The 21,853-nt window shown below is 45.5% G+C and overlaps 3 protein-coding genes across 5 annotated transcripts in view; 2 read left to right on the plus strand and 1 right to left on the minus strand.

Annotated features, from left to right (window-relative positions):
• The window catches only part of stat6 (signal transducer and activator of transcription 6, interleukin-4 induced), a 42,047-nt gene extending 20,707 nt beyond the window's left edge, over positions 1-21,340 (minus strand). For 2 of the 3 annotated variants that reach the window (XM_017430915.3, XM_017430914.3), the window contains exon 1: positions 20,791-21,340. The gene's annotated coding sequence lies outside the window, so the exon portion shown is untranslated. The remainder of the gene's footprint in view (positions 1-20,790) is intronic. The other variant, XM_017430913.3, reaches the window with a different exon arrangement.
• On the plus strand, positions 1,809-8,651 carry LOC108244579. The gene is made up of 2 exons (XM_025009278.2): positions 1,809-1,975; positions 2,242-8,651. The coding sequence occupies exon 2, from the start codon at positions 2,462-2,464 to the stop codon at positions 7,859-7,861; it is 5,400 nt and encodes a 1,799-aa protein (XP_024865046.1). The 5' UTR covers positions 1,809-1,975; positions 2,242-2,461; the 3' UTR covers positions 7,862-8,651.
• LOC112451080 lies at positions 8,806-15,060 on the plus strand. The gene is made up of 2 exons (XM_025009277.2): positions 8,806-14,677; positions 14,944-15,060. Exon 1 carries the CDS (start codon positions 8,813-8,815, stop codon positions 14,210-14,212), a length of 5,400 nt encoding a protein of 1,799 aa, XP_024865045.1. The 5' UTR covers positions 8,806-8,812; the 3' UTR covers positions 14,213-14,677; positions 14,944-15,060.
• Positions 21,341-21,853: the final 513 nt, after the last annotated feature.

Raw genomic sequence — 21,853 nt, forward strand, 5'->3', positions numbered from 1 at the left:
TTGTAGGACACCACAACTGCTTCCACCCACCTCCATCATCATCATCATCATATGAAATTACTTTTTGTCACAACAAAAAATAGTGGCTGGGAAAATATTTGAGTGGCCGGTAAAACATTTTGTCCACCAGCCATAGTGGCTGGTGGACAAAAGTTTTAATTTCCACCCCTGGTTTCCAATAAATTTTGTCGTCACATAACTGATCGAACTGCAAGACAACGTGTGACGACTCAGTCATATCAAAACAGAGAGGAGCGAACTAACGTTAGCTTATCACTTTTGGTAACTCGCCCACTTGAAAACACATCAGCAGAAGTGAGATGAGAGTTTGCTAAAAACTTTTTTAGCTGCATGTAAAGAATAAGATGATCCACTGAGAACAAAATTGCAGCTGTTTTTAGTTTAAGCTTCGTCTCAGTCAAGCTGAAAGCTGTCATGGAAACTTACGGTTCGGTACGAACTATGAAATATAGTGTGTTTATGTGTCATGCACTTTGATTTTACAAAATGAAGGACTGTTTCTTTGTTCTCACATGAAACACATGTGTCAGGTGTTTTTTTCCCCGCCCTAAAACCACTAAGACGGATTTAATTTATAAATGACTTACAGGCAGATTTTTAAATACTAAAGATTAACAGTAACCCCTTAAATGTTCAATTCTAGTCAGTTTTGCATTATGAGAAGTTATGAGAAAAACCAACTAGGCTGTACTCAAACTAATGCTAACCTCATCTCTTTGGACTGATGAAATTACAGTCAGAAAGCACCTAATCACACCAGCTTTTGAATTTGCCAGCCTTTTATTATTCTGGATGGGGAAAAATCACTGCTCAAACAAGCTGCTTTTTAGAGAAACCTCTCACATATTTATGATGTAATTTCTGACAGTATACTGATGTCTTCTCTTGATGTAGAGCTTCATGTAGTGCATTTAGCAGCCACTCCCTTGTCTCTAATGAATACCACCCATATCCTCATGTTACATCTGCTCTTCCTCCTAATATACAGACATATAAGTGGGCAACACACTGTTGCTACTTGAGTGATTTTGCTATAGAGTTCAACATTTTGTTCAAACAACTTTTTTTTCCCATTTAAAAAGCACCTATCAAATATAAATAATTAGCTTTATGCTGTCTATTCCTGCTGCAGGTAGAAATAAGGAAGAGCTTGTGGTATTGCATTACTATAATAATAAAAATATACACATAATGTAAACAATTTTACAAAACAGAATATTCAATAGACTTGAATGTAGCTGGCAAGGAGGTGAATGCCACTGCAACATGAAAAACAGAGACCTTCTGATGTAAAATGTAAACTTAGTTTTACCTGCAAATATAAAGTATATCTGTTACGTTCCACATTACATCAAAAATGCACTGTCATCACAATATCAATATCACAAAGGAAGCAATAAATCACAAACATGATAGCATGCCAGTGGTATATTTGGGAGTCATATGTACGCCATTAATAAAGATGTGTTTCTGCTTTCTCCTGTTATTCAGATTTGAAGCTGCAGTGTCTATTTTCTGGGTGCTGCCATGTGTATATTGGGCCATAGTCTGTGCAGAAGAGACCAGGGTTGTAACTTTGACACAAATATCCCGCCTTCACGCCGACAAATCCGTCACATCGTCAGTCACAGTGTAGCACGTCGCAAGTCTCAAAAAAGGAAGTGAAACTGAATGTATTGGAAAAAAATTGTATATTTGAACATAGAGAAGCAAAATAAGTGCTATGCGAGTCAGCAAAAATCAAGTGCATTGTGGAAAAGGCTGCCTAAAGGGAGACTGTCATGCTTGCCCTTTAAGGGGTGGAGCCTAGACCGCCAGTGAGCAGCATGCAGACCAGGAAGAGCAGAGATGAGAAAGAAGCTGCACCGGAGTTTACAGTCCTAAGTTTGTGTTGTTTAGTTGCTGTTTACAGTTCGTTTGCCAACTCATTCGACTTGTGTGCGTGAAAATAGAAGTAAGTAACATTGCAAGTTAAGAATGTAGTTTATTTAGCGGAACGTGCCGTTTTCACTCTTAATTGATGTTTGTTGAGATGCTTGTTCCTGCGAACATTTAATGAGAGCTACCAACGCGGGTTTCGTGTGTTACGTTATTTAGAAGCAACGTATGGAAAATTATTAATATTGTAGTCAGTCATAATGTAACTGTGACAGAATTTCAGTTAGTTATTTGGGATTATTTAAATACTGATGTTATATCATTATTCTGTATCTGTTCTAGAAACCACACACACCCAGAGTTCTGTCAAGTAAGGAATAAACAGCAAATTCAAGTTAATTGAACACCCGGGAGTGAGACTGCTTTATTTGGAGTTCTAACCGGACTCCCCACAGTGATCTGAACCTTCCAACCAGCATAAAACCAGTCCCTATTTTTTAATGGTCCTTCGAGCCGGATTAGCAGATTGCTGTTTTAGGATATAAACCCAGAGTCAACAGTAATGGACTCGCGACCGAAACAGCGAACATCGATGCCTTCCTACCTATCAGATTATGACCTAAGTGGACTCGGGGCTCAGAGTAAATTACGGACAGCAGTTCCAGCTGCATTGGGAGTCTCAGCAGAGCCAACAACACCGGAGCGTCCAACCATAAGATCTCCATCACCACCACTTAGTCAGAGCTTCGACATGGCGAATTTGAGGGATGATGAGGAACAAGAGCAGGAGCTTAGTCAGTCTATGGACCAGGCCACCGGAGAGCAGCGGACCCACCAAGTTCCTGAGTTTAATGCTGCTCTCGACGAGATACGCCAAGAGAACGCTGAGCTCCGTAAACAGTTCCAGAGTCTGATGGTTGCTTTACAGCCCAAGCCAGCAGCCCACCAGCCTTTATTCCCGCCTCCTCCACCTCAAGGTGTATACAGTGGCGGTGGATATGGACACTATCAACTCCCAACCAACACCCCAGCATACGAGCAGCTACAATATCCGACACTCAGCCCCCAAGGAAACCTACCTCAAGATCTTGGTCCTCACAGAGTTTCCCAGCACTATAGTGGTCTGTCTTGTAACCCGTACTACGCCGTCACACCACAACAGCGTGCACCTTCTTATGCAGGGACAGATCCCTCATTTCTCCAGACACCCTGTTTTAATGAGCCACAGAGAGAGACCACATACCGGGGGCCGAAGCCCACCATCCCCAGTTTTACATCACCAGACCCCAGAGAGTTTGCACGAATGAAGATTGCCTTAGAGAATCTATTACCAGCTGATGCCACGGAAAGATACAAGTACCAGATCCTTACAGACCACCTTAGGTGTGAAGAAGCTTCACTTGTGGCAGACTCGTATTGCAACTCCAGGCAACCTTACACAGATACAATGCTGGCTCTCACCAAGATGTATGGACAGCCCCACAAACTTGCGGTGCAACGGATTGCAGAGTTAATGGATGGGCCAAACATACGCAGCGGTGATGTGAAAGGCTTTCGTCTGTTTGCCCTCAACGTGCGCTCATTAGTAGGCATGTTAGAACAGCTGGGGCAAAGAGGACAAGTCGAGTTAGTTTGTGGCTCTCATGTTTCAAGGCTCGTAAGTAAACTTCCTTATGACCTCAACGCCAGCTTTAAGAGGTTTATCCACCCCCTAAGACTGGCCATTCCCACCCTCGTTGACTTTGCTGATTGGCTAGAATACGAGCTAGAAGTCCAGGACGATGGCATGAAGCCTCCCAAACGAGAGGAGTTGTTTAATAAGAAGCCTGACACCAAACGCACTCCTAAACCTCCAGGTAAGACTGCTACTATCCTCCTGGGCACTGAGAAGGTTTTAAGATCAAGCAGTGTGGCAGCCCCATCTGCCTTTGAACAGCCAGCCAACAAATCTAAACGCGAAGATAAGGTAACGGCCTACTGTCCCTACTGTGATAATGACAAGCACTTCCTGAACAACTGTTCTAACTTTAAGAACCTGACCAAAGAACAGAAGGTGACATGGATTAAAACGAATAATAAATGTTGGCGTTGTGGACGTAATCACCAAGCTGCAAAGTGTACACTTAAAGCTCCCTGCAAGACCTGTGGTAGGAGACATCTGCTTGTGCTGCACGAGGTGAATGAGAGAGTAGAGGAAGGACCAGCACCAGAACCACCTTCGGTAGAAAGCTGTCTCGTTAATACTGCCAACAAAGTCAGGTACGTTGACCGTCCGGTCTACAACTGTAAGGTACTACTGAAAATCAGTAAGGTACTCCTGAGGAATGGTGACAAATCTCTCGAGACGTATGCTGTCTTAGACGACGGATCTGAGCGGACAATACTGCTCCAGTCCGCTGCCAAACTGTTGGGCCTTAAGGGAAGTAAAGAGGTGTTAGATCTCCGTACAGTCAGACAGGAAGTGGAGAAGCTCCACGGGGCGGCCGTGTCTTTCACCATTTCTCCAGCAGCCAATCCTGACAAAACGTACAATATTCAGAATGCCTTTACAGCTGAGCAACTGAGTTTAGCAGAACATTCCCATCCAGTTGCCTCACTCCAGCAGAAGTATAAGCATCTGTCAGGTTTGCCACTCCCTCCTCTAAACCGAGTCCATCCCATGTTGCTGATTGGCGCTGACTGTACACACCTCATTACACCTATTGAGCCAGTCAGACTAGGACCACCCGGTGGGCCAGCAGCCGTGAAGACGCTCCTTGGATGGACACTACAGGGCCCAGCTCAAACCATTGAGTCCATCACGAATGTAAGTCACTGTCTCTTCACATCTACACCATCCCCCGCAGAGCTGTTCTCATGTGTAGAGAAGTTATGGCAGATGGATGTGCTCCCTTACCGCAGTGAGAAGTTAGCGGTTAGGTCACGACAAGACCAAGAGGCAGTCAGACTCCTGCAAGAACAGACAGTGAGAGTCAATGTCAGTGGTGTTGAGCGTTATGCCACACCCCTTCTTCGAGTTAAAAATATGCCTCCCTTGAAAGCCACTCCAGAAGCAGTGTTGCCCCTCCTGAGAGGTATAGAGAAGCGCCTAGCCAAATCACCAGGGCAAGCTGCGGCCTATCAGCGGGAGATCGAGAAGCTCGTTGAAGCTGGCTATGTCGTGAAGTTGGGGGACCACCAATTGAAGACCAGTGTTGAAGCTTGGTATATACCCCATCATATGGTTCAACATAATGGGAAGAATCGGGTAGTGTTCAACTGCTCATTTCAGTACCAAGGCTACAACCTGAATCAACTCCTTCTACCAGGTCCCACTCTTGGCCCTGCGTTGCTACCAGTGTTACTACGCTTCAGGGAGCATGCTGTGGCCTTCAGCAGCGATATCCGTGGCATGTTCCACCAGGTGAGGCTCCTACCTAAAGATCGACCCCTGCTGCGGTTCTTATGGCGGGACATGAAGCGAGACAATCCCCCTGATGTTTATGAGTGGCAGGTACTTCCCTTTGGAACCACTTGCAGTCCTTGTTGTGCAACGTTTGCATTGCAGAAACACGTCACAGACCACAGCCAACCAGAAGATGACGTGTGTGTTGCTATCAACAAGTCGTTCTACGTGGACAACTGTTTACAGAGTCTCCCATGTCCAGTAGCCGCCAAGGCACTCGTGGACAAACTGCACCATCTTCTGGCGGGCGGGGGATTCGAGCTAAGGCAGTGGGCGAGTAACAATCCCAATGTCATTCACCATCTTCCTCCAGACACCAAGTCAACTAGCTGTGAGTTGTGGCTCAATCAAGATCAGTCTGATATCCAAGAGCCAGCCCTCGGACTTCACTGGAATTGTAAGTCTGATACCCTCACTTACAAACACAGACACATCGATTGCTCAGTGGCTACTATGAGGAACATCTATAGAGTTTTAGCTAGCCAGTATGACCCTCTTGGCTACATAGTTCCTTATACCACCCGAGCCAAAGTTATTGTGCGCCACCTATGGGAGAAAAGGAGGGACTGGGATGACCCACAACTCCCTGAGGAGCTCCTGCAGAAGTGGTACGCATGGGAAGCAGAGCTGGCACAGCTGCATAAGATCACCCTACCAAGGTGCTACACTAGTCCTGGTCTGGACCAACCCAATTGTAAGAGAGACATCCATGTGTTCTGTGATGCGTCTGAACAGGCATATGGATCAGTGGCCTATCTGAGGACAGAGAGTCCAGAGGGAGAAGTTGAGGTAGCTTTCCTTGCAGCTCGGTCTCGTGTTTCCCCAAAAAAGCAACAATCCATTCCTCGGTTAGAGTTGTGCGCTGCTCTAACAGGTGCCCAGCTCTACAAGGTCATCAGCACTGAGTTGACCCTTCCCATTCGCAGCTGCATCTTTTGGTCTGATTCGGCCACAGTTCTAACCTGGTTGGGTTCAGACTCCTGCAGATACAAGGTCTTCGTAGGCACTCGTGTAGCGGAGATACAAAAACTGACAGAAGCTGCCACATGGAGGTATGTGCCATCACGAGATAACCCAGCAGACGACATCACTCGTGGCCTCACTATCCAAGACATCAGTACAGGTAGTAGATGGACAGATGGACCTGTATTCTTGAAACTAGCTCCAAGTAACTGGCCTGATCTACCACCCCCACACCAGAGTGAACCTGAAGGTGAGCTGAAGCGACAAGTTGTTTGTCTATCTATGTCCAGCTCTAGTGTCCCAGATCCACACCAGTACCGGACTTGGGACAACTTCTTAGAAGCCACTGCACATCAGCTTTACGGGGCGGCTGACCCCAACCACCCCCTCACTGCTGATTCCTACGCTGCTGCTGAGCTAGAGGCGCTACAACAAGCCCAGAAAGAGTCATTGCTTGAGGAAATCACCCAGTTAAAAGACGGTAAACCCATTTCCAAATCTAGTCGCCTTCTTCTACTAGCACCTGAATTTGATGAGAAAACAGGACTCATCAGAGTAGGAGGCCGTTTACGCCGCAATCCTGACCTGACAGTAGAGGAAGTGCACCCTGTTGTTCTGGACCCCAGACATGCTTTGACCCAACTCATCATACAAGATTATGATTATAAGCTTCAGCATCCCGGGCCAGAAAGGGTGTTTGCTGAGATCAGAAGGAGATACTGGGTGTTACGTGGGCGTGAAGCAGTACGCCGCCATCAGAGATCCTGTGTTGAGTGCAAGAGGTGGAAGGGACGCCCAAATCCACCCAGGATGGCAGACCTCCCTCCAGCCAGACTGCGTCTGTTTAAACCACCATTCTATTCTACAGGTGTGGATTGTTTTGGCCCATACATCATCAAGATTCGACGCAGTAGCGAGAAAAGGTGGGGAATATTGTTTAAATGCCTAACTACAAGAGCAGTCCACCTTGACCTGATTCCCAGTATGGACACAGATGCGTTCCTAATGGCTCTGAGACGCTTTATAGCCAGACGTGGGAAACCTAAGGAGATTCTCTGTGACCAGGGTACGAACTTCAGAGGAGGAGAACGTGAGCTGCAGGAATCATTTCAAGCACTTCATCCCGACCTCAAAGAGCGGCTCGCATACCAGCAAATCAGATTTGCCTTCAATCCTCCTGGATCCCCCCACTTCGGAGGTTGCTGGGAGCGAGAAATCCGCTCACTAAAGATTGCTCTTCAGGTCATTCTTGGAGCCCAAACTGTCACTGAAGAGGTGTTACACACAGTTTTGATCGAAATCGAGGGGATGCTCAATTCAAAACCTCTGGGTTACACTTCATCTGAAGTAGCAGATCCTGACCCCGTCACCCCTAACTACCTTCACATGGGGCGGCGGGATGCCTCGTTGCCACAAGTTGTCTATGACGGTCCAGAGATTCTCGGGCGGAGAAGATGGAGGCACAGCCAAAATCTAGCCGACCATTTCTGGCATCATTTCCTAAAATACTACCTGCCAGGACTCCAAGCCCGTCAAAAATGGCAGACTGAATAGGCCAATCTACAAGTCGGAGATGTGGTCATGATTGTGGACAATCAGCTTCCGCGGGCCCTTTGGCCTGTGGGTAAAGTATCTCAAGTTTTTCCTGGACCAGACACCCGGATCAGATCAGCTGAAGTAACTGTAAAGGGAAGAACGTATGTACGACCAGTTGCAAGACTTGTCAACCTACCTGCCTTGCCTACGGACGATTAATCACCCCCTTTACCTCAGCCTTTTTAGTTATTCGTATTCACAAGTGAATACGGGGGCGGCTGTGGAAAAGGCTGCCTAAAGGGAGACTGTCATGCTTGCCCTTTAAGGGGCGGAGCCTAGACCGCCAGTGAGCAGCATGCAGACCAGGAAGAGCAGAGATGAGAAAGAAGCTGCACCGGAGTTTACAGTCCTAAGTTTGTGTTGTTTAGTTGCTGTTTACAGTTCGTTTGCCAACTCATTCGACTTGTGTGCGTGAAAATAGAAGTAAGTAACATTGCAAGTTAAGAATGTAGTTTATTTAGCGGAACGTGCCGTTTTCACTCTTAATTGATGTTTGTTGAGATGCTTGTTCCTGCGAACATTTAATGAGAGCTACCAACGCGGGTTTCGTGTGTTACGTTATTTAGAAGCAACGTATGGAAAATTATTAATATTGTAGTCAGTCATAATGTAACTGTGACAGAATTTCAGTTAGTTATTTGGGATTATTTAAATACTGATGTTATATCATTATTCTGTATCTGTTCTAGAAACCACACACACCCAGAGTTCTGTCAAGTAAGGAATAAACAGCAAATTCAAGTTAATTGAACACCCGGGAGTGAGACTGCTTTATTTGGAGTTCTAACCGGACTCCCCACAGTGATCTGAACCTTCCAACCAGCATAAAACCAGTCCCTATTTTTTAATGGTCCTTCGAGCCGGATTAGCAGATTGCTGTTTTAGGATATAAACCCAGAGTCAACAGTAATGGACTCGCGACCGAAACAGCGAACATCGATGCCTTCCTACCTATCAGATTATGACCTAAGTGGACTCGGGGCTCAGAGTAAATTACGGACAGCAGTTCCAGCTGCATTGGGAGTCTCAGCAGAGCCAACAACACCGGAGCGTCCAACCATAAGATCTCCATCACCACCACTTAGTCAGAGCTTCGACATGGCGAATTTGAGGGATGATGAGGAACAAGAGCAGGAGCTTAGTCAGTCTATGGACCAGGCCACCGGAGAGCAGCGGACCCACCAAGTTCCTGAGTTTAATGCTGCTCTCGACGAGATACGCCAAGAGAACGCTGAGCTCCGTAAACAGTTCCAGAGTCTGATGGTTGCTTTACAGCCCAAGCCAGCAGCCCACCAGCCTTTATTCCCGCCTCCTCCACCTCAAGGTGTATACAGTGGCGGTGGATATGGACACTATCAACTCCCAACCAACACCCCAGCATACGAGCAGCTACAATATCCGACACTCAGCCCCCAAGGAAACCTACCTCAAGATCTTGGTCCTCACAGAGTTTCCCAGCACTATAGTGGTCTGTCTTGTAACCCGTACTACGCCGTCACACCACAACAGCGTGCACCTTCTTATGCAGGGACAGATCCCTCATTTCTCCAGACACCCTGTTTTAATGAGCCACAGAGAGAGACCACATACCGGGGGCCGAAGCCCACCATCCCCAGTTTTACATCACCAGACCCCAGAGAGTTTGCACGAATGAAGATTGCCTTAGAGAATCTATTACCAGCTGATGCCACGGAAAGATACAAGTACCAGATCCTTACAGACCACCTTAGGTGTGAAGAAGCTTCACTTGTGGCAGACTCGTATTGCAACTCCAGGCAACCTTACACAGATACAATGCTGGCTCTCACCAAGATGTATGGACAGCCCCACAAACTTGCGGTGCAACGGATTGCAGAGTTAATGGATGGGCCAAACATACGCAGCGGTGATGTGAAAGGCTTTCGTCTGTTTGCCCTCAACGTGCGCTCATTAGTAGGCATGTTAGAACAGCTGGGGCAAAGAGGACAAGTCGAGTTAGTTTGTGGCTCTCATGTTTCAAGGCTCGTAAGTAAACTTCCTTATGACCTCAACGCCAGCTTTAAGAGGTTTATCCACCCCCTAAGACTGGCCATTCCCACCCTCGTTGACTTTGCTGATTGGCTAGAATACGAGCTAGAAGTCCAGGACGATGGCATGAAGCCTCCCAAACGAGAGGAGTTGTTTAATAAGAAGCCTGACACCAAACGCACTCCTAAACCTCCAGGTAAGACTGCTACTATCCTCCTGGGCACTGAGAAGGTTTTAAGATCAAGCAGTGTGGCAGCCCCATCTGCCTTTGAACAGCCAGCCAACAAATCTAAACGCGAAGATAAGGTAACGGCCTACTGTCCCTACTGTGATAATGACAAGCACTTCCTGAACAACTGTTCTAACTTTAAGAACCTGACCAAAGAACAGAAGGTGACATGGATTAAAACGAATAATAAATGTTGGCGTTGTGGACGTAATCACCAAGCTGCAAAGTGTACACTTAAAGCTCCCTGCAAGACCTGTGGTAGGAGACATCTGCTTGTGCTGCACGAGGTGAATGAGAGAGTAGAGGAAGGACCAGCACCAGAACCACCTTCGGTAGAAAGCTGTCTCGTTAATACTGCCAACAAAGTCAGGTACGTTGACCGTCCGGTCTACAACTGTAAGGTACTACTGAAAATCAGTAAGGTACTCCTGAGGAATGGTGACAAATCTCTCGAGACGTATGCTGTCTTAGACGACGGATCTGAGCGGACAATACTGCTCCAGTCCGCTGCCAAACTGTTGGGCCTTAAGGGAAGTAAAGAGGTGTTAGATCTCCGTACAGTCAGACAGGAAGTGGAGAAGCTCCACGGGGCGGCCGTGTCTTTCACCATTTCTCCAGCAGCCAATCCTGACAAAACGTACAATATTCAGAATGCCTTTACAGCTGAGCAACTGAGTTTAGCAGAACATTCCCATCCAGTTGCCTCACTCCAGCAGAAGTATAAGCATCTGTCAGGTTTGCCACTCCCTCCTCTAAACCGAGTCCATCCCATGTTGCTGATTGGCGCTGACTGTACACACCTCATTACACCTATTGAGCCAGTCAGACTAGGACCACCCGGTGGGCCAGCAGCCGTGAAGACGCTCCTTGGATGGACACTACAGGGCCCAGCTCAAACCATTGAGTCCATCACGAATGTAAGTCACTGTCTCTTCACATCTACACCATCCCCCGCAGAGCTGTTCTCATGTGTAGAGAAGTTATGGCAGATGGATGTGCTCCCTTACCGCAGTGAGAAGTTAGCGGTTAGGTCACGACAAGACCAAGAGGCAGTCAGACTCCTGCAAGAACAGACAGTGAGAGTCAATGTCAGTGGTGTTGAGCGTTATGCCACACCCCTTCTTCGAGTTAAAAATATGCCTCCCTTGAAAGCCACTCCAGAAGCAGTGTTGCCCCTCCTGAGAGGTATAGAGAAGCGCCTAGCCAAATCACCAGGGCAAGCTGCGGCCTATCAGCGGGAGATCGAGAAGCTCGTTGAAGCTGGCTATGTCGTGAAGTTGGGGGACCACCAATTGAAGACCAGTGTTGAAGCTTGGTATATACCCCATCATATGGTTCAACATAATGGGAAGAATCGGGTAGTGTTCAACTGCTCATTTCAGTACCAAGGCTACAACCTGAATCAACTCCTTCTACCAGGTCCCACTCTTGGCCCTGCGTTGCTACCAGTGTTACTACGCTTCAGGGAGCATGCTGTGGCCTTCAGCAGCGATATCCGTGGCATGTTCCACCAGGTGAGGCTCCTACCTAAAGATCGACCCCTGCTGCGGTTCTTATGGCGGGACATGAAGCGAGACAATCCCCCTGATGTTTATGAGTGGCAGGTACTTCCCTTTGGAACCACTTGCAGTCCTTGTTGTGCAACGTTTGCATTGCAGAAACACGTCACAGACCACAGCCAACCAGAAGATGACGTGTGTGTTGCTATCAACAAGTCGTTCTACGTGGACAACTGTTTACAGAGTCTCCCATGTCCAGTAGCCGCCAAGGCACTCGTGGACAAACTGCACCATCTTCTGGCGGGCGGGGGATTCGAGCTAAGGCAGTGGGCGAGTAACAATCCCAATGTCATTCACCATCTTCCTCCAGACACCAAGTCAACTAGCTGTGAGTTGTGGCTCAATCAAGATCAGTCTGATATCCAAGAGCCAGCCCTCGGACTTCACTGGAATTGTAAGTCTGATACCCTCACTTACAAACACAGACACATCGATTGCTCAGTGGCTACTATGAGGAACATCTATAGAGTTTTAGCTAGCCAGTATGACCCTCTTGGCTACATAGTTCCTTATACCACCCGAGCCAAAGTTATTGTGCGCCACCTATGGGAGAAAAGGAGGGACTGGGATGACCCACAACTCCCTGAGGAGCTCCTGCAGAAGTGGTACGCATGGGAAGCAGAGCTGGCACAGCTGCATAAGATCACCCTACCAAGGTGCTACACTAGTCCTGGTCTGGACCAACCCAATTGTAAGAGAGACATCCATGTGTTCTGTGATGCGTCTGAACAGGCATATGGATCAGTGGCCTATCTGAGGACAGAGAGTCCAGAGGGAGAAGTTGAGGTAGCTTTCCTTGCAGCTCGGTCTCGTGTTTCCCCAAAAAAGCAACAATCCATTCCTCGGTTAGAGTTGTGCGCTGCTCTAACAGGTGCCCAGCTCTACAAGGTCATCAGCACTGAGTTGACCCTTCCCATTCGCAGCTGCATCTTTTGGTCTGATTCGGCCACAGTTCTAACCTGGTTGGGTTCAGACTCCTGCAGATACAAGGTCTTCGTAGGCACTCGTGTAGCGGAGATACAAAAACTGACAGAAGCTGCCACATGGAGGTATGTGCCATCACGAGATAACCCAGCAGACGACATCACTCGTGGCCTCACTATCCAAGACATCAGTACAGGTAGTAGATGGACAGATGGACCTGTATTCTTGAAACTAGCTCCAAGTAACTGGCCTGATCTACCACCCCCACACCAGAGTGAACCTGAAGGTGAGCTGAAGCGACAAGTTGTTTGTCTATCTATGTCCAGCTCTAGTGTCCCAGATCCACACCAGTACCGGACTTGGGACAACTTCTTAGAAGCCACTGCACATCAGCTTTACGGGGCGGCTGACCCCAACCACCCCCTCACTGCTGATTCCTACGCTGCTGCTGAGCTAGAGGCGCTACAACAAGCCCAGAAAGAGTCATTGCTTGAGGAAATCACCCAGTTAAAAGACGGTAAACCCATTTCCAAATCTAGTCGCCTTCTTCTACTAGCACCTGAATTTGATGAGAAAACAGGACTCATCAGAGTAGGAGGCCGTTTACGCCGCAATCCTGACCTGACAGTAGAGGAAGTGCACCCTGTTGTTCTGGACCCCAGACATGCTTTGACCCAACTCATCATACAAGATTATGATTATAAGCTTCAGCATCCCGGGCCAGAAAGGGTGTTTGCTGAGATCAGAAGGAGATACTGGGTGTTACGTGGGCGTGAAGCAGTACGCCGCCATCAGAGATCCTGTGTTGAGTGCAAGAGGTGGAAGGGACGCCCAAATCCACCCAGGATGGCAGACCTCCCTCCAGCCAGACTGCGTCTGTTTAAACCACCATTCTATTCTACAGGTGTGGATTGTTTTGGCCCATACATCATCAAGATTCGACGCAGTAGCGAGAAAAGGTGGGGAATATTGTTTAAATGCCTAACTACAAGAGCAGTCCACCTTGACCTGATTCCCAGTATGGACACAGATGCGTTCCTAATGGCTCTGAGACGCTTTATAGCCAGACGTGGGAAACCTAAGGAGATTCTCTGTGACCAGGGTACGAACTTCAGAGGAGGAGAACGTGAGCTGCAGGAATCATTTCAAGCACTTCATCCCGACCTCAAAGAGCGGCTCGCATACCAGCAAATCAGATTTGCCTTCAATCCTCCTGGATCCCCCCACTTCGGAGGTTGCTGGGAGCGAGAAATCCGCTCACTAAAGATTGCTCTTCAGGTCATTCTTGGAGCCCAAACTGTCACTGAAGAGGTGTTACACACAGTTTTGATCGAAATCGAGGGGATGCTCAATTCAAAACCTCTGGGTTACACTTCATCTGAAGTAGCAGATCCTGACCCCGTCACCCCTAACTACCTTCACATGGGGCGGCGGGATGCCTCGTTGCCACAAGTTGTCTATGACGGTCCAGAGATTCTCGGGCGGAGAAGATGGAGGCACAGCCAAAATCTAGCCGACCATTTCTGGCATCATTTCCTAAAATACTACCTGCCAGGACTCCAAGCCCGTCAAAAATGGCAGACTGAATAGGCCAATCTACAAGTCGGAGATGTGGTCATGATTGTGGACAATCAGCTTCCGCGGGCCCTTTGGCCTGTGGGTAAAGTATCTCAAGTTTTTCCTGGACCAGACACCCGGATCAGATCAGCTGAAGTAACTGTAAAGGGAAGAACGTATGTACGACCAGTTGCAAGACTTGTCAACCTACCTGCCTTGCCTACGGACGATTAATCACCCCCTTTACCTCAGCCTTTTTAGTTATTCGTATTCACAAGTGAATACGGGGGCGGCTGTGGAAAAGGCTGCCTAAAGGGAGACTGTCATGCTTGCCCTTTAAGGGGCGGAGCCTAGACCGCCAGTGAGCAGCATGCAGACCAGGAAGAGCAGAGATGAGAAAGAAGCTGCACCGGAGTTTACAGTCCTAAGTTTGTGTTGTTTAGTTGCTGTTTACAGTTCGTTTGCCAACTCATTCGACTTGTGTGCGTGAAAATAGAAGTAAGTAACATTGCAAGTTAAGAATGTAGTTTATTTAGCGGAACGTGCCGTTTTCACTCTTAATTGATGTTTGTTGAGATGCTTGTTCCTGCGAACATTTAATGAGAGCTACCAACGCGGGTTTCGTGTGTTACGTTATTTAGAAGCAACGTATGGAAAATTATTAATATTGTAGTCAGTCATAATGTAACTGTGACAGAATTTCAGTTAGTTATTTGGGATTATTTAAATACTGATGTTATATCATTATTCTGTATCTGTTCTAGAAACCACACACCCAGAGTTCTGTCAAGTAAGGAATAAACAGCAAATTCAAGTTAATTGAACACCCGGGAGTGAGACTGCTTTATTTGGAGTTCTAACCGGACTCATCACAGTGATCTGAACCTTCCAACCAGCATAAAACCAGTCCCTATTTTTTATGCATTGTAATTTTTTAGTCACGAAAATGTCCGATTTATTTGTGGAGAGAGGGGCTTACAAATGTTCTACAGCTAGCCATTACGGCTACCAATTTAAATTATTGTGCCCAAATGCTAAAGACCATGAAGTGTTGTGACAACAGAAGAAAATGAGTGCGTTTGTCAGTATGACCAAAATGACCAATTTCAACATTAGTGGACAGTATTATCACATTCTAGACTGTATTTAGAACCAATCTCTGCCAATGTAGAAAATAATGATAAGACTTTTTACCACATTTGGCGTGCCTTAGGGCTCCGTGCAAACTCTCAGCGCTACCCATGGCTCAGGTTACCAAGCTACACTGGCTGCTTGTTGTGTTCAACACTTTACGGACTTTGCTTTTCAAAAGAGTGGGGAATGTTGCAGTGATGTGCTGGCACTATTGGTTTAAATAACGCATCACTAATCAACTGCGGGCAGATCAGGACAATGTGGTGCGACAGACTGCGTGTTTACAGTGAGTCGGCTAAAGTTGCAACACTGCCCTGACTGGTTGGATCAGCTAAACGTGGACTTGGTTTTGCATGGTGCAGGAGGTTTAAGCACATAAGATTCACAAATAAGGCAAAAAACAAACAAAACCAGTAGTCATTCTGATTTTTCAACTACTTGGTTCAATAATGTAAAAGGAAACTGATCAGGAAGCTGTTAGAAGTGGGAAATTATTACATTCAGAATTAGGTCATGTCTATTAAATCATTTCTGACAGCATTCTTTACCTAAGTTAACATTGTTGGATGACATCATTAAACATTGTGTAAGTTATTATCTTCAGGCTTTCACAAAGCCCACTGATGTTTGTGTTTTATCAGGCTTAGATCCACAGTGACAGCAGGCTCAGCAGTATCACTCAACAGAACTACTGCAGACTTTGTGTTGGGTTTGATTAGGGAGTAATATGTTATAAGTAAAGTAATAAGTAAAGAGAACGGCACATGCATGTTTATTGTTTCAAATCAGGTGTCAAAGCAGAGAACCATCTGTAACCCACAGGACAGAGGCACTCCAGGACCAGGATTGGGCACCACTGGTTTGGCTGTAGTTAGTTATTTCTTTGCTTTAAAGAAAGTTCTTGAAACACCATGACTATGTGCAGGGGAGTAGATGGGACTTTTGCTCCACATTACTGATGAGCAAACTTTAATCCCAAAAATACAACATGGCAGCCCTCGTTAACAGAGTCCTGCTGGCTTCAACTCCCAACAACAACAACAGAAGGCCAGGACTCTTGGTCGAGTATTATAACACGTGTCTATGGTTTGGAGCCAGTGTTAAAAACCCAACGGAGCCAGTCTTGTGTTTAGTCTGCTTTAACAAAGCCAACAAATAGAAAGATGAACATGAAGTGAAGCAACAGTGTTAGCACCTGAGCTCATTGTTCAACTTATTTTCCTACTGTATAAAGTTAAAAAGTCCTCTATGACCTGTGAACAACACACTTAATGGAGTTAAATGTACAATCCCGGTTTTAAGATGTGTTTTTTTTTTTTCATTTATGTTCAAAACAATTGCTAATCTCATTTGAAACGGTCTGTATATATCCCAGCAAAGATAAATTAGGTATTTATGAATCAGCATTAGTTAAAGCCAAAAATGCAACAAGCATTTGAAATGCAAAAACTCTACATTGAAAAGCTTTCATAAACAAGAGTGACGAGACTTAGTTTACGGAAACAAAATAAAACACTGATGTGTGAAAATGAAGCGTCTTTCTGGAATGTGGTCTTCTACAGAAATTTAGAACTGGGTTGGGCAGTAAAAAGGTAATGAAGAGTATTTGAAAACAGCAACAATAAGGATTTGAATACCTCTGTTGAAATAAGCATAAAAACAAAAGTTGTGTCTGCTGGTACTAAACTAAAAAAACTGCATAAGAACATTGAGTCTTAAGTGTTGGTATAAACAGGAACCTTACTATGCTGGCATTACAACAGGCTTACACCAGTATTTACTGCCATAGGCCTTTTTTATAGCCTGATAAAGAACTAATGTACATTACAAAAGTCAAATCTATCAAGATAGGATCGTTTCACTGCATTTGTTACCGGTTCAGACTTTTACAGGAGTGCAGTCGCCATCAGATAGAAGCTGCGCAAGTTAAAACCTCCAGAACGATTAGACCGTCTCTTCTTATGAAAAGCTGGAGCAGACAAGGTGCACCATGAAAGAACAGAATCAGAAATGATCCACAAAAAATATGACAGTGGAAATCTAACAACACACACTTCCACCTCTGAATTAGCACTGAAAGGTTTATAAGCATCCGGGTCTCCTGCTCAAAGCTGATAAGGCTAATATGTTGGAAGGCCCTCAACCAAAATAACCTTTAGACTTGAGATGTTGATTCTGTTTCATTATGAACTGTTCAGTTAAAGATTTATTTATTACTAAATCATTTAGTTCCGCGATGAAATATCAGTTTTAAAAAAAACCTTTATTGCGTTGCATAATCGTTTTCTCACAATCGTTTTCTCATGCTCAGGAACAGCTGGTAGGAATCATCTTTTTTTTAACAAGACCCAAAATTAGTCCAAATGAATAGAAACAATTAGAAGAGAATATTGGGAGGCAGGTATGTCAGAGATTGAGTGGTTCAGTGAGGCTCTCAGGTTGGCTCTGCAGGGTCAGCCATGATCCAGGTGAAGCACCAGGAAGACAATAAAACTGAACTATCAACAGGAAGCAAAAAGACTAACAAGGTTTCTGGAACGTATTTGAGCTCCAAGCCACCCAGCCTATAATTTCTCCCTATCCAGTTTTGCATTTCTGTTTTTTCCACTGAATGATGACAAGTTGCCTTTCCAAAATGAGTCATCCTGCTGCCTGAATAAAATCCCAGCTACCCACCAAACTCGCCGCTCACCCCTGACTGCCTTCATCCTGAAGTGACATCCTGCTTGGAGGTTTGGCGTGAGGAGCAGGGTGCCATGACTCAGTCTGGAGTCAAACTTCAAAACTCTCAAGTGAGCTGCAATGGTCTCACCCTGGCCTTTGCCTGACAGTAAAATCTACATGACCAACTATATGTACTAACGCTATGTTAAATGCATGCAGCTAAAAGCTAAAAGTAGCAGAATACAGCAAACTGTCCTCCATCGTGGTGGAATAATCATGATAACATCACTGAACAGACTGAACAGGTATTATTTGAGGAAGGTTCAATGATACCAAACAATAGACATGGCCCAAGCCTAATTCAGAATAAACTAGAGGGAGGTTTTTAACAATATATCAGACGATGCATACTGTATGAGGTAATGTCATGATGTGGATCTCTGGCAGTGAAGTAAAAATGAAAGATTTAAACCTACAAAGCCCCACAAACCCACCTGTCCTCACCTTTGTCAGGTGTGCTGAGAACCTGAAGCCTCTCTGAACACACAGCTCAATTACTTCAATGTCAATTTACATCTAAAACTGACAGTTTAACGGTGACTTCAAACACAGGCAGTGGTTAAAAACGTGCAATGTTAGAAGGTCTCACTGACTCTGCTTTTGAGGATAGAACAAAAAGCTCAAAAAAAAAAAAGAAGAAGAATCCTATCAGATTTTACTATTCTGAAAGAAATACTCCCTGTGAGAAACACTTGGGACTTGACATTTCCAGAGTTTCTTATTTTTCCCTTCTTTAGCCTCTTAAAACCAACTGGCCAAATGTCAGCTTCATTTTCCCAAATTCCTATCAACTACATTTCTGTAAAGATAGAAAGTCCTTCCACCTCAGGCTGTCACTGGTGACAATTATAATTTGGCAAATCCATTTTTTATATTATTATGTCACCGTTGGTCATTAAAAGTTGTCATGATTTGGGTGTTTGAGTTCATCTTTGTTTGGTATTCTTGGGTTTTATTATGAATTTGAGTAATTTTATTATTCAGTTCTAGTTATGTTGTCTCTGTCACTGCCGGCAAATCCCCTCAGTTCCCCTTGTTTCACACTTACCACCTGTCGCTCTTCCTTTATCAGCTGACATGTGGTCTATTACCAATCACCCTTCCTAACAGACAGTATATACTCTGTTTTGGTTTTTCAGTTTTTCTCTTTTACATATCTTGCCACGTTATCAGCTTCAGATATATCTGCGGGGTTCTGTGGAAAGGTTATGACGAATTTTTATCTTATCCATTGTAGCTAGTTCTTTAAATAAGATCAGTTTGGATAAATAGAGTTTAACAGAGTTTAGAGTTTAATTTTGACCAGTTTGATGAGCTAACGGCTAGTCCAGGTGGGGCCAAAAACGAAGTGGACTGAATCGTGTAAACGCTGCCTTACATCACCGTCAATTTTGCATTCTATGGTTATTCTGCTGGAAATATTCTGATCTCCATGCTGGAAGTGCCACAGCTAGCTGCTGCTGCCACCATCTGAGCCTGCAAACAACCACAGTACTCTATGTAAATGACACTGATGCACGGGCTTATAAAATAGCACTTAGTTTGTAACTGTTAACACAGAGCCTCACTTTAAAAAAGGTCTGAACTATCCCTTTAAGAGCACATGCCCATGTGACCCAGCTCAAAGAAAGAAATTATGCTTCTAATAGTTTTAAAATAATAAAGAAGACTAAGCAGGGGGTAGATTAGAAACCTAAAACAAAAGGCTCTAAATGTTGCATTGAATCTACATAAATAAATAAAACTGAATATTAATGTAGAACAAATCTGAGCTGTTTGATTCAGACGTGGTTCTTTTTTACTCTTATATTTAGTGAATCCGTCAGAAACATTTATGACTATCCAACCACTTGATGTGATTTGATTTCATCTGAAAGAGAAAGCATCAAGAGACTTACGTCTTTCTCTTTCATGTACTGTGGGAGGAAGAGCTGTGGTCAGAACAGCATGGATCCCTTTAGGACCGTTTGCCATTTTGGTGGGGATTTTTTTTTTATATATCTTATTTTTTTAGTCCACACTAGTCACGCCAGTGGCAAATATTTCTAAAATGTGAATCATTCTCTCCATCCAGCTGCCTCCTGGGAGAACACTCTCTGTAGTCCCTTTATGTTGAGTTGGTCTGAATGTTTGTTCATGTTTTTTTTTTAAAGCTTGGCTCGGTTCTGTTACATAAAAACCCTGCTCCACCCCTGTCAGGCGCTGCTTCTGGCAGGACTGCATGCCTCTGCTCACCCTGTGGAGGACAGGATGGCTGCCAGAGTTTCAGAACTTTCAGAGCTGAATTTAAAAAAAAATAACTTGCAAAGCTGAGAGTGAGCTGTTGTTCACTGCAGCCCTTCGAGCTGAGAGGAAGCATTTAGTACAATCTGAGTAAGTGAAAGCAGCATGAATAACACCGAGCTGAGCAGGGTCTCTTGCTACAATAAAAACGTGTAAAAACTGTTTATGTGGAAACAAGGCATGGACTGTTTTTGCGCAGTTTCTCAAAGCAGCGTTCTGCTTAAAAGAAAACCCCCAAGAGAAGCTTAACGTAAAAGGTCACATTAAAATAAGCAAAGCATGTTATAAAGAGGTGGTAAAGGCCTACATAAATTGTGCAACAACACTGATGTTTGTTTTCTCTTTTAACCAAAACATGACAGAAGCGCAAACAGCGTCTCCTGTTTGCGCTTCGCCCGACGCGGCCTCGTCCCCTGCAGGCCCCCCTCGAGACCTAACAGGCGCAGTAAACAAACCCCATTTGGGCCTACCTTCAGTGAAATGAGGAGTTCATAACAGAGAAACACACTTTCGGTCCGCGGCGCCTCTTCCTTCTACCGTGTTTCATAAGTTCTACGACAGTCCGAACATCCTCCGTCCTGAAACGTTTCCTGCTTCGAGCCGCTCCTCTAAACCAACAAAGTTCAACAGATGTCGTCTTTCGTGAAGCCGAGGAAGAAAAAAAAAGGAGAGAGAGAGAGAGAAAAAAAACAACCAACTTCGATCGGTTCAGACGGGCCGCAGAGAGAAGGTGAGGTGATCACTTCCCTGTTACGCACAGTGTGCCATTAAACGCAGGCGCGCGCTTTATTTCCTGCCTGCACGTTCAAGCCCACACATGAAGGAGACAAACATCACGGCTGTTGAGGGACAACACCACGGACTGCCGACAGGGTCTCCTGTTCTCTGCGGGGCGTTATTATTATTATTATTATTATTAAATATCCCAGGAAGGAAGTCTCCAGGCGCTCTTTGGTCCCAGGCCCCCGGGCTGTCGGTGAGGAGCGGAGGGGCTCTTTAATGAGTGTAAACAGGAAAGAAGTGAGGCGGGCTGGCTCTGTTCCGCCCAGAAACTGAGTTTTTAGAGGCAGACTTCCACAGAACGAGTCGTAGGCGGAGTAAATGTTGAGTCATTTAGCCTCATGGCGTAACTTCCAGTAAGCCACATGATACCATATCTGCTGAAGACAGTGGCTTCATCATGTCCGACGTTTTCCTAACTGTAACCGCTCTGCCTGTCTGCCTGCCTGTCTGCCTGCCTGTCTGCCTGTCTGCCTGCCTGTCTGCCTGCCTGTCTGCCTGCCTGTCTGCCTGCCTGTCTGCCTGCCTGTCTGCCTGTCTGCCTGCCTGTCTGCCTGCCTGTCTGCCTGCCTGTCTGCCTGGTCATCATGTGGGCTTCACAGAACGGAACTGTCACCTCTGACAGTTTGTGGTTCTTCCTCCTCAGGACTCAGCTGGGCCTGTTTACACTTCACCTCTGTCATTACTTAGCTGACCCATTTACTCATGATTTTTTTTTTTTTTTTGGTAAAAGCCCTTTTTTTACTTATTGTG

Source organism: Kryptolebias marmoratus, linkage group LG8, assembly GCF_001649575.2.
Source record: "Kryptolebias marmoratus isolate JLee-2015 linkage group LG8, ASM164957v2, whole genome shotgun sequence".
Taxonomy (NCBI): Eukaryota; Metazoa; Chordata; class Actinopteri; order Cyprinodontiformes; family Rivulidae; genus Kryptolebias; species Kryptolebias marmoratus.

Excerpts from the sequence above, each read along its gene's own strand:
- LOC108244579 (XM_025009278.2), top strand. The coding sequence starts at position 2,462 with ATGGACTCGCGACCGAAACAGCGAACATCGATGCCTTCCTACCTATCA.
- LOC112451080 (XM_025009277.2), top strand. The coding sequence starts at position 8,813 with ATGGACTCGCGACCGAAACAGCGAACATCGATGCCTTCCTACCTATCA.